Below are 13,414 nucleotides of genomic sequence, written 5' to 3' on the forward strand. Positions count from 1 at the left end.
TAAATAGTTGATACAGCATAGGTTTCTGACATGTTTAGATTCAGCATATCAATGAACCCCAAGAATTCAATTTTTGTTAAAATCAAACTAAATTTTATTTTAGACCCTTTGGACCATAATGTAGACCAGTTTCAAAACGGGATCCAAAAATAAAAATCTAAATACACGATTAGATTCCGCATATCAAAGAACCTAAATAATTCAATTTTTGATGAAATCAAACAAAGTTTAATTTTGGACCCTTTGGATCTCATGTGACCAATTTAAAAAGGGGACCAAATTCCAAAAACTTAATGCGAGGTTAGATTCAGCATATTTAAGAACCCAAGACTTCAAGAATAAAACCCAATTGAAATTGGTCAAGAAATATGCAATGTATACAAAGTATTAGAAAAGTATTGTTTTTGGCCCCTAATTCCTAAATAATTTGGGCCATAACCCCCAAAATCAACCCCAACCTTCCTTTAGTGGTTATAAACCTTGTGTTAAAAATTTATTGATTTATATTTACTTATACTAAAGTTTTATCCGAAAATCATCTGTCTTCGAAAGATGCCGAGATACCAATATACAACTCATATATATTTTTTTTTTAATTTTAGCAGTCTTGTGAAAATAGTTCATTGACATTGATTTTCGAATTTGTCCAAGATTTTGCTGATATAAACCTAAGAAATGTTGATAGGAGGATGCTAACAAATCTGGAAGGAAAGATGCATGGACAGACAGACTGCCTGTATTTCTATGTCCCTCGCAACACGTCTCACAGGAGGCAATGAAACATGCTTTGATTCTCAAGTCTACATAGCAAATGTGAATAAAAGGAGATGTGGGATGTACTTCAATGAGACAGAAACCCATTGACACAAATAATCAAGAGACATCTAGAGGGCAAAATACAGTCTTTAATAATAGACATGTGTCTATATAATATCTCTAAATAGTGAATAAATTAAATAGAAACTATCAAAGATCTGCCAACAACAGCAAATTCTCTTCATAACAAAACTAAAATAAATTAAGACAACTATCAACAAAGTTTCTGACTTTGGACAGGCACTTGAATATCAGTATGTGGTGTGGATTACTTTTTTGAGATTTCAACATTCTCTCCTTTAATACTGTAATCCTACAAAAGGTAAATAATAGAACTAATAATAAAAAAAATAGTACAAGAACCTCACTGAACTCTTAACCCTTTCCTCAATGGATTTTTTTTGTTGCATACTTGATTTTGCATAGGATTTTTCAATAAATTGCTGAAAATATGCTCTATTTAAAAGTATAAATACATTGCGAAAAACAAATATTTCATCAAATAAATTGAAGTCAGATATTCTTATGAATATCCTTTTCATAATAGATACAAATTTATTAAGTCTGACACAGACATTTCGTAGTCAAAGCGTTTCAACTGAGGTACTACACAGGTGTCAAAAGGCGTCATTATGGAGTAAACGGGGTGGCGTCATTATGATTATGGAGCAAAGGGTTAAAGACTGTTCCAAATTTTAAAGAATCATTAAAAAACCTTTCTTTACAGCTTTGGTTAACCCATAATATTTTTATTCTGTGTTAACTGTTTAAATAATTATCTTCTTGTAATCTTAATCTGCTAGGGTGCTCCTCTGCCATGTCACATGTTTGAGTCAATTCTAAATAATAGAATGAAGATATACTATGATCCAAAGAGGTTGAAAAAAGATATAACCCAATATGATTGCAAGTATCAGCTGTAAAATTAGCCTTTTAAAATATAATATTTCACAAATATAATCCAATATATTCTTTAACAAGAATGTGTCCACAGTACACGGATGCCCCACTCGCACTATCATTTTATATGTTTAGTGGACCGTGAAATTGGAATAAATTCTCTAATTTGGCATTAAAATTAGAATGATCTTATCAAAGGGAACATGTATACTAAGTTTCCAGTTGATTAGTTTCCAGTTGATTGGATTTCTACTTTATCAAAAACTACCTTGACCAAAAACTTTAACCTGAAATTTGCACTATCATTTTTTTATGTTCAGTGAACCATAAAATTGGGGTCAAAACTCTAATTTGGCATTTGAATTAGAAAGATCATATCATAGGGCACATGTATAATAAGTTTCAAGTTGATTGGACTTCAACTTCATCAAAAACTACCTAGACCAAAAACATTAACCTGAAGCGGGACAGACGGACGGACAAACGTACAGTCCCACAGACCAGAAAACATAATGCCCCTCTACTATAGTAGGTGGGGCATAAGAAGCATTGAAATTGATGAAATGTCTATGAATAAGCCAAACTGGTAATTGTTAAAAATGTTTTAATTTTATAATAATATAAACATAACAAATTATTCTGATATTAAATAATGCTATTTTCAAAAAAAAGCTTTACAAAAACATTCTGGAAAAAAACTTAATATTGTAACAGAGAAAATAAGCTTGACATATAAAACAAAATAGGATATGGCATACTAGTTATCACTCACAATCAATCTGAAAACAGACTTCATTTTCAACAAAGTAAGCTTCGAAACTTTATGGCTTTATAAAATATATTGTATTTGTGCTTCTCAATTAGATAAAACAGAATCTTATCCTCCAAAATACAGGAGTACTTATTTTGGTATTAAATAATAAATAACCACTATAAAATTCCCCACATATTATTATGCTATGATAATCCCCCCAAACATTTCAGATTGTCCTTGTAAATTATATGTAATGATTATGTTATAACTGTTGGAGACTGTCTTCCAGTTAATTCTCTAAGTTGGGAAATCTGTAATGCTATATCTATCAATGGCTTCAAAACATCCTGGAAATGTAAAAGAAAATATTGTAAGAAAATGCTACATTTTGAAATGGTCAATGGGAGATAACTCTTCACATTCTGAATTACCAATTTTGCCAATTTAAGCAAACACAAGCACAAATCAATTTTTTTTTTTAAATAGGTGTCTCTGTTTTTTGTTTGGTTTTTAACACCCACCACTTTAAAATACTATAGTCTTGACTTGTTGTGCTGAGCCTCAACCTGAATTCTTTAAATTTTTCATTGATACCAAACAAATTTGGGAATTTTTTGAAGGAATAATATACATTATTGACATTTTGGCCAGAACTTACGTGAATGATAAATATCAACTAATAGATGAATTGTTATAGAATCTTTACTACTTTTGCTTACCCACTTAGCTGCAATAATGAAGTATTATGAAGTATATAGTAACAAATAGTCAATACCTGAGGATCTCTAGTAAATGTAGCTGCATCCGACTCGTATCCTTCTATATACATTCTTACTGTGGCTCCACTGCTACCTGTACCACTCAAACGGAAAATTATCCTAGAGTCATCCTCAAATATAATTCTTAAACCCTGAAATAAAATAAACAGAACATTAGCCAGAATTGATCTAAATATTATTCTCATACCCTTAAATAAAATGTACGGCAACAGTTTACCGATAGTCAAGTTGATCCAAATATATGTATAATTCCTATAGTTTGCCTGGTTGTTAGTTTCACAAGAACATAAGTAAAGTAAATCTAAATATTCCCTGCATACAAATTTAACTCAAAATATTGAGTTTTAATAAGATTTTCTATTTTTGGCAAAATTCTAAAGTGTTGAGGCCAAACTTCATATTTAGCATGCAGACCATAGATACAATATTGGTGTTTTGTTTGAAAAGACAACAGGAATGAAGAGTAATTGCTGCAAGTTAAGGTTCAATGTTAAGTGTCAAACAGGAAGTGGGTCAACAGAGCCATTGTTAGCATATTAAGTATTGCTGCCTTGCTGGATTCAATAAAAAGATGTTTTATTTTTACAGTAACATGATTAATGGATTTTTGGCTTTCATATACATTACAGAGCCCTGTACTTCAGAGGTAGCATAAGGTTCCTTTAATGGTTAGGGTTATTACAGTGGGACAGGAAAACAAACGGAAGCACAGACTGAAAAACATTATGCTCCTAGGTGTGGCATAAAAAATATTGACCCTCTTATCCTTTATTTTTATCAGATAAATTCAAATTAATTTTGTTATGCTTCAGCCTTAGATCATCATATATCCTATACCAATTTGAAAAAACCAGACATACCTGATTTTTACTGACACTTTTATCTATTGGGTCTGTATATGAAAAATTATCTGTAATGGCTACTTTGTATGATTTTCCTCCTGATGAAAAAGTTTGACCTTTTAAACTTCCGTCATCAGCTTTCTTATTTAAATTGTCCATCATTGTTTTAGCAGGATCTGATTCACAGTTTTCATAGTCATACCTAAAAATGAAAGAAGAAGTGATGAAAGACACATTAAAACAGTCTTTATCACAAATATAAACTCAAAGAACTCAACACAATTTATGATACCCTGTAGATTTGCCAGATCTGTGTATTGATTTATGACATACGACTTCTACACTAGACAAAACCGAAAGGATAGAAAAGGGGAAAAAAGGTCCAGAAATTTTAAGTCAAATAAAATATCTATTACGGTAATGTGAAAATTCCTCAATATATCAAAAATATTATATCCTTTTACTTAACCTTTAGTAAAACTGCTCTAAAAAATATAAATCCAAAATTGATTTAACAAGAATTAATGCAAATGTTGAAATCAAATATAGCAATAGATTAACATGTAAGTTATGCAATTATTCAAAGCTGATGAACTATAACTTTAGCCGTATGGCTAAACAGTCTCCATGCAAATGAGAATTGCCAATTTTCATACAACTGCATATCTTATACCATTGACTTAAGATAAGTTAATCACTTTAAACAAACTTAAACACAAACATTAACATTAACTTGTTAACTAGGTACAAATTTTAAAGTCAATGAACCATGATGAGGGGTGGGGCTATATAATCTCCATGGAAGCGATACTTGCAAATGCCAATAAATTTAAATACCAAATACAATGTAACATCGACTTAACATAAACAGTTAATTTTAAACTGATCTAATCACAAACTAATACATGTAAACTAAGCAAAAGCTACTCAAAGCCAATAGACTATGACTGATGGCCATGGGGTGAGGCCAAATATTCTCAATGGAAATGAGATAAGCTTATGAGTATACAACTGCATATCAATTAACATTGGCCTACCACTAATGGTTCCCCTTGAACTGACCTAATCACAAACTAATACATGTAAATTAGCAAAATTTTCAAAGTCATCAGACCATGCCTAAGGTGGCAGGGGCAATAATCTCCATGGAAATGAGATATGCCCATGCTTATACAACTGCATACCAAAAATCATTGACCTACCACTAGCGGTTTACTTTAAACTTGATCTTATCACAAACTAATACATTGTTGCCGCTGTCACAGCCGCCACTGTCGGCGAGGCCTGGAACAGAAAACCTATGTCTGGCTTTTTTCACTCAGAAAATTACTGAAAATAAATAAATCCAATATAAAACTTACCTTGTATAAAAGTTTCTTCCATACTGTTTCCAATGATCTAAAATTACTTCTTCCACACTACATTTTTTATTTGCTAAAACAGACAGCCATGCCAGTATAGCCCATAAACCATCTTTTTCTCGTATATGATCTGAACCAGTACCAAAACTTTCCTCACCACACAACGACAACCTGCCAGCATCCATTAAATTACCAAAGAATTTCCATCCTGTTGGAACTTCAAAACATTCTAAACCTTTGGCTTTTGCTACCCTAAAGTAAAAAGAATTTTATGTACTATTTGGTAAAATTACTAATGCTGCTCACTCCTGTAATATTGAATACAAATAATATACTTAAAGTATAATTGTGACAGTGAGTATTAATTAACAGAATGCATTGATAAACCCCTTTTAACATTTTTCAGATAAACATTGCAAACATAATTTCTGAATTACAGTGTACTGCTAGCTAGACCTTTGAACTCTTCAGTCTTCACAGTAAACTTTTAAATTTACACGACAGAAGCTGAATTTTACAAAAAAATTATTCAGATTCTATTGGCTTTGTACAGATGATTTTTACAAGCCTAGACTGGTGGGCCTGTGGTTGAGCCTGAAGACTGCTCTTGCTGGTTTATTTAACCTGTTTAATGCTCAACTTGTTGGCATACTTTTAGTTAAACCTTCAAACTCTTGCGTGTTATTTTTTACCTGTCTACTGCTCCACTTGTTGGCATACTTCTAGCTAAACCTTTGACACCAGTTTTTTGGAAGTATGGGATACATTCTAGGTTATTTGCCAACACAGCCAGTGAATCAGATGGGTTTACAAAAAAAGCATTTTTACCCAAAATCATATTTCTGTCCTGTAAAATATAAATGATATCAATTCAATATTGGATGAGTAACAGGAAATCAAAAGCAAAATTGTGCATCATTAATACAATAAAATTCAATTTACAAAAAGTAATGAAATTATTGAATTTTGTTTTTGATAGTCTTTATTAGTTTTTTTAGTGACCGTATTAGGAAGGCTGAGATATAGAACCTGTCACATAATTTTGATTTAAATCAAAGTGACAAAATGAAATAGACTCAGTGGCTCACTTTCACAGATCTGCTACTAAGTTCTTCTGTAACTACATTAACTTAACAGTGAGGGGTTCACTGATGTCACACATGTGTGATTTAATCCTGTTTTACTATAAAAATCTATTTATTATCTTATTCATGGCTAGATGTTGAGGATAAGAAAAGTAGCTTTTTATACATTCACATAAATTCTTAATGGTCAGTTTAAATTCATAATTGTTGGACCAATTAGACCTTTGATGTGTAACAGCTAAACTTTATCATATATGAAAGCATAGTGTACCTATTTATACAATTAGACATGACCTTTGATGTGTAACAGGTAAACTTTATCATAAATGAAAGCATAGTGTACCTATTTATACAATTAGACATGACCTTTGATGTGTAACAACTAAACTTTATCATATATGAAAGCATAGTGTACCTATTTATACAATTAGACATGACCTTTGATGTGTAACAGGTAAACTTTATCATATATGAAAGCATAGTGTACCTATTTATACAATTAGACATGACCTTTGATGTGTAACAACTAAACTTTATCATATATGAAAGCATAGTGTACCTATTTATACAATTAGACATGACCTTTGATGTGTAACAGGTAAACTTTATCATATATGAAAGCATAGTGTACCTATTTATACAATTAGACATGACCTTTGATGTGTAACAACTAAACTTTATCATATATGAAAGCATAGTGTACCTATTTATACAATTAGACATGACCTTTGATGTGTAACAGGTAAACTTTATCATATATGAAAGCATAGTGTACCTATTTATACAATTAGACATGACCTTTGATGTGTAACAACTAAACTTTATCATATATGAAAGCATAGTGTACCTATTTATACAATGAGACATGACCTTTGATGTGTAACAGGTAAACTTTGTCATATTTGAAAGCATAGTGTACCTATTTATACAATTAGACATGACCTTTGATGTGTAACAACTAAACTTTATCATATATGAAAGCATAGTAGTGTACCTATTTATACAATTATTTCTGATTTTTTTTCCTTCAAAGTACATAATGTACATGTAACACATGTGACCTTGAAAATAAAGTTTCAAATTAATGATGTGATATTTCTAGCTTACCCCATCTCCGTCAAATGCACAACCAAAGCTATGATTTCCTTTCTTTAATTCTGTGACAAGATCGGCAGCATAAGTAAGGTTAGGGTCAGGATGTAAGCCTCCAAAGTCTTGTAATGGTTTACAGTTCACTATATTGGATGGTGAAGCTCCAAGCTCATCACAGGCTACTTTACTTACATATGGACCCATCACTGAAATACAAGAATTAATATAATATATCATCAGTTCCTTTAATACCATAACTGTAACAACAAAATCTTTTCTGCTTTCACTTAAAAGATATAATTAAAAACATTATAGTTCCATTTTCAATTATATCTCATACAATTTAAATGAAATTTTAAGTATTTTTCTAAAAGTTAAAATTTTGTAATTTAAGACTAAACTACTTCATAGCAGCTGCTATTTTATAAACTGAGACATTAGTTACCATGTATGTGGTTTTATTTTTATCTAATCTACTTCCAGTATTAAATTACTTCTTATTAATATTTTTTTTATATACATTTTACATGTACATGTATTTATCCAAATTTTATTTGGCAAATAACATTTTCACATTTCATTTTTTTATAACATAAAAGACTTGATGACTAATCATAGTGTGCATATATATATATAACAGTTCATTTGATGTTTTGCATGATGGAACCTTAGATCTAGGACAAAGATGTCAATTTTTCTTAATCACATAAAACTGTGGAATGCAAAATGCAAAACTTGTCAGAAAAATTACTGTGTGATAATATATAAACCTAAATAACAGTGACATCTATATTGAGAACTACATGTATTTTTTCATGAACTCATTGTGGATGTGAATTTCTTTATCTATTATGAAACTCATAAAAGTGATGAAACAAACCTCCATTCATAGAATTTAGAAGAACATCAACTCCAGGTGATGATAAGTAAGATTTTATAGCAGAGAAATCAAAGATCTCTTTCATATAGTCTACATAATCTGCTACAGAGTCTATCACTTGTACAGTAAATTGTCTTCCATCAACTTGGAACTTTTGTTCTCCAAGTGTTGAGAGGTCAGCATTTAGATCTTTACATATTTTATATTCTGTAATGGTAGTTGTTAGCTGGTACATGGCATTGGTTACTGCTTCAGGAGCTGGACCTGGAAAACACAAACAAAAAAGTGCAAATTTTACTAAATCTATCAATGAAACAATCAAAGTAGTCAAAACTATCAATCTCTAAGTTTAAAGGCTACTAAAAGTTGGCATTTAATATCATCAAGTTTTAAAGATATAAATTAGTAAGGCATGTCCTTCCTACTTTGCTTGGTTTTCACAGGAGTCCATATAGTTCAAATTTTGATTTTCAGTTCAGTTTTATTTTTGTCTTCTGACACATGACACACAGACAATTGTTTGTTGTTCATTTGTATTGACCTCGTTCGTTTTCTACACCTCAATTTTCTTATTTCCCTTTCATAAGTCACTAATACACAGGCCTTATTTTGATTTGATTAAATTGAATTTTCAAAGTTAACTGGTTTTCATTACTTTTACTATATTAAAGGGGTAACTTTTTCTTTCAAGTGTAGAGGAAGATTTCAGATCGTCTAAGGTAAACAATCAACCATTTGAAAGAGACAAACCAACTATCACATACCAGCAGGAAAGAGAAAATCTTGAACATATAAAGTATTGTTTTTAAGGTTCATGTGGACCCTATGACTAAAATGGCCGTATTTTCACCTCAAAATTTTCTCTGAGTACAGACAAACCTCCGCATCTGGAAACGTTTTAAGGCATAGCATGCCCTAGATAAATAGAATTCAAATGCATTGTATGATTTAGAAAATTCATAACTTAACTGGATTTTGCCATACACTTTTTTTCGTCTGTGCAGAAGATGATAAAATTAACAAACAGTTGAGTTTACCTTGATATGGTCCACTCAGGTACACAGTTTAAATAACCAATTATTGTCAAGTTCGATTGTCCATCTAATGTCCATGTCAATTGAAAATGCTCACTTTAATTTTTACCTGTGGGGAAGTTCTCAAACCTGTTTCCCAACTTAGTTTATTTTGGTACCTTCTTGAGGAATGAAAAAAAGTGCACGTCAAAATCCTGGTAAGGTTTAATTTTTTTCAGACATAAAATATATTTAAAATTCATTTATCTAGGGCATGCTATGCCTGAAAAAATTTACAGATGCGCAGGTTTGTCTGTACTCAGAGTAAATTTTGAGGTGAAAATACGGCCATTTTAGCTAGCCATAGGGTCCACATGAACCTTTTAAGGAAACAATAAGGATGAACAAATTTTCAATAATCATCTGGAGATTGCTAATTTCAAAATTTGTGGACCTTTTGACAATTAATCAATGCTGTTTTTCCATTAAGATTTTGAGTAGTGCTTGTACAATGTTAAATGTAACTACATGCTTTTTTAAAAGGTACATAATGTGTGTACAAGTACAAATGTAAGTAGGAGCAAAAAATAAACCATAACCTTCTTTGTGTTTGCATGCATATAAGCATATTCACTTTAATTCCGGGCATAAATTATATATGTATAGTGTAGATATGTACCTACCTCCATTAGATATATTAAATTTAATGCCAAAATCAGCATTTGGTCCTCCAGGGTTATGACTGGCAGTCATTATGATCCCTCCATCTGTATTATACTTCCTTATGACACAGGATACACTTGGAGTTGACATCAGACCATTCTGTGCTATTATTAATCTTGAAACCTGTAAACAACACAATTAAATCAAAATATTTTGAAACAAAACATTTCAAGCTTCATCATGTTTATAACTAATTCATATTTGAATGATCAGTATGTATGTATGTATGTACTTCGAGATTCCGCCAGTTGAGACACACCCCTTGATTGACTGCAAGGGTACAGCGGATCCATGTACACTCCCTAAGGATTAATGGAGATGTGTCCTTTACAATATTATCCCACCACCAGAATCATCCCCACCCAACACTGCCCAAGGGAGTATGTAGGACACCGGGAACTCTGTTATCATGGTGGAGGAAGCCGAAGTACTCAGAGAGAACCACCAGGCTTCTTGGCGGGAACATTCAACCCGAAGAGATTTCAGAAGATTGATCTCCAGGTCAAGATGGGAACAACTTTGACCTACCGAGACCCCCGAAGTATCCAATCTAGTTTGAACTCCAGGATACCAGAGATGTGTGAGGGAGGGTGAAAATCACCCTACTGATGTACTGAAAATTTGACGTCTTGAGTGAAGTCGAACTCGGACCTTCAGTACTGTAGCCATCAGTCTTAACTTCTAGACCCACACACACAGTGTTAATGGGTATTGATGTCAGTCAAATTTCAATAGCTCACACTGTGAAAAAGGACCAATTATCAACCTATTCTTATAGTATGCATTAAACAAAGTTTAACATAATCACTGATAATCCCTCCAATGGCTCCATGTATAGAAGAAGATAAATAAATTTTGAGATCGGTTTGTAATTTTGGTTACATAGGTCGGCAAAGTTTTGTTTTCAAGTCGAAACGTCTGTTTGGCATAGTTAGTTACCAAAACAAAACTCCAATAGCAATAGTGGAAGGTCACCGACCTCAGACCACCCCTAATTTGAACCCTTGTTATATTTAGTGGACCATGAAAACGGGGTCAAAACTTTAAACATGTGTACTGAGTTTCAAGTTGATTCAATGATTGAACTTCAACTTCATCAAAAGCTACCTCGCATCCAAAAACTTAAACCTGAAGTTGGATATACAGACAAATGGACAGAAGAAAGGAGGCACAGACAGAAAACACAATGCCCCAAGGTTGGGCATAATAAGCATGCATAATTTGTACAAATTCATATGAGGTACGAAAACAGAATTATCTGACTTCTGCTTCTGCTTCTGCCTGATAATGGCCACAATCAACGAGCTGATTATTATGCCATGACTTAGGTGCGCATACAGACCCCCCCCCCCCCCCCCCCCCCCAATTCGATAATTTAGTTCAGCTTTGTCAGTGAGGCTTTAAAGGCCTCAACTGACGGTGCTGAAGCTACCCCAGGAGGGAGAGCGTTCCAATCCCTGATTGTTCTTGGGAAAAAGGAGTATTTCCTGTAATCACTTCTGCTTGCAGGAATTTGAAAACTTTTGTCGTGCATGTTCCTCGACAGTCGTGTTGGTTGCATAAGACGACCTTCCTTAGTTACAGCCACTTTGTCGTGTTCTATTTTATAGAGCATAGTTAGCCTAGCGTCTTTTCGCCTTTTTTCCAGAGATGGCCATTCCAGGTGCTCAATCATTTTGCTGACACTTGAGTGGTTATGGTGTTTGTTGGAAACGTATCTTGCTGCTCTTCTCTGGACCATTTCTAAACGATCTATTTCCGTTTTAAAGTATGGGTCCCATACTGGACTTGCATACTCTATTATTGGTCTTGCGAGGCTTTTGTATGCATTTTCTTTTACTGAAGTTGCTCCTATGTTTAAATTTCTCTTAAGGAAGCCTATTGTCCTATTGGCTTTGTTACATATATTATTGATATGATCATTCCACTTCAGTTCGGATGTGAAGGTGCAACCAAGGTATTTAGCACTTTTGACAGGTTCCAGTTTGTGGCCATGCAATGTGTAAGATGTTGGAATGGTGTTGTTTTTGCGGCTGATGGTGAGAACATTGCATTTGTCCGGATGGAAGGACATTTTCCATTTGTCTTCATATATGACCATAGGCATAACTAACATGAAGACAATTTTTCATGGATTGTTTTCTTTAGCTTCAAATAAACTTACCCCATTAGCTGCTGCAATCTTCACAATTTTATCAGCTACTTCAGTCATGAAATATCTTCCATCTCCGCCAACCACTAAAGTGCAGCCGGTCAGTTTTTCTGCAAGTGCACCGGTCAGTGTGCATTGAATAAAGTTTTCTGTGTAATTTTCTTGCTGAAACACTTTGACAGCTTTCCTTAGTCCGCTTGTTCCCGGTTTTTGACCCTCAAAAGGTTTCGTGGAAACTGCAGTAGATGACAGCGACATGATTCTCTGTATACGATACGTTGTACAAGGATGCTGCAAAGTTACGACCTTGACCTTGACCTTACAAGTATTTTAAAGAGGAACGATAAGGTGGCGACTTATATGTTAACTCGTACCACCACGATTTCGTACATATCTGAAATCTTTTATTTAGGTCGTGTTTTTTTTTTATTATAATAATAATAATAATATAAAATTCTTTATTTAAAGAGGGTACCTCAATTAGAACTAGTGTTATTTTCATGGCACTGGCTACGGTTACATGGAAATGTAACAATAATAAAAATATTATTGTTACATTGGAGACTAATTGCCGGAATGCAAAGTTGGGTAAGGAACCGATTAATTACGAATGTAACAATAATTATTGAGGCTACGGTTACATTGCGTTATTGTTACATGAAAAACAGCAATGTACGCTAGATTGATTAAACTTAAATATTCTATAGTTGTATTGCTTCTTTCATATGTACTAAACAATACTTGTAATTTAATACTGATAAATAATAAAATATTATTATTCAACAAATGGTGTACAACTTGAATAGTTTTGCTACGTATTAATGGTTTTGATGTTCTTAAAGATACTACTCAAGATTAGGAGTGTGACTGTCAAAGGCGAAAAATATAGTTAAATGGTTTCACTTTTTTAAAGTATTTAACTGCACACCCACTCTTATTACTGCCATTATACTTTGGACCAATTTTGTTTATGGTGAAAAACAAATAAAACTTGGGATGCGTTTTAAACGAAACTGA

General features: G+C 32.7%; 1 protein-coding gene across 1 annotated transcript; it reads right to left on the reverse strand.

Moving 5' to 3' along the window:
* Nucleotides 1-2,303: 2,303 nt before the first annotated feature.
* LOC143068599 (phosphoglucomutase-1-like) lies at nt 2,304-12,722 on the reverse strand. The gene is made up of 9 exons (XM_076242792.1): nt 12,410-12,722; nt 10,206-10,368; nt 8,510-8,773; nt 7,645-7,835; nt 6,145-6,299; nt 5,453-5,704; nt 4,110-4,293; nt 3,246-3,380; nt 2,304-2,817 (listed from the first exon to the last, which is right to left on the reverse strand). The coding sequence occupies exons 1-9, from the start codon at nt 12,653-12,655 to the stop codon at nt 2,728-2,730; spliced, it is 1,680 nt and encodes a 559-aa protein (XP_076098907.1). The 5' UTR covers nt 12,656-12,722; the 3' UTR covers nt 2,304-2,727.
* Between the last annotated feature and the right edge of the window lie 692 nt (nt 12,723-13,414).

This window comes from Mytilus galloprovincialis, chromosome 1 (assembly GCF_965363235.1).
Source record: "Mytilus galloprovincialis chromosome 1, xbMytGall1.hap1.1, whole genome shotgun sequence".
Lineage (NCBI taxonomy): Eukaryota > Metazoa > Mollusca > Bivalvia > Mytilida > Mytilidae > Mytilus > Mytilus galloprovincialis.

Excerpts from the sequence above, each read along its gene's own strand:
- LOC143068599 (XM_076242792.1), bottom strand. The coding sequence starts at position 12,655 with ATGTCGCTGTCATCTACTGCAGTTTCCACGAAACCTTTTGAGGGTCAA. Across the intron at positions 10,369-12,409 it reads AGATTGCAGCAGCTAATGGG|GTTTCAAGATTAATAATAGC; the intron begins GTAAGTTTATTT and ends TGTTGTTTACAG. Across the intron at positions 3,381-4,109 it reads AAAGTGTCAGTAAAAATCAG|GGTTTAAGAATTATATTTGA; the intron begins GTATGTCTGGTT and ends ATTTTATTTCAG.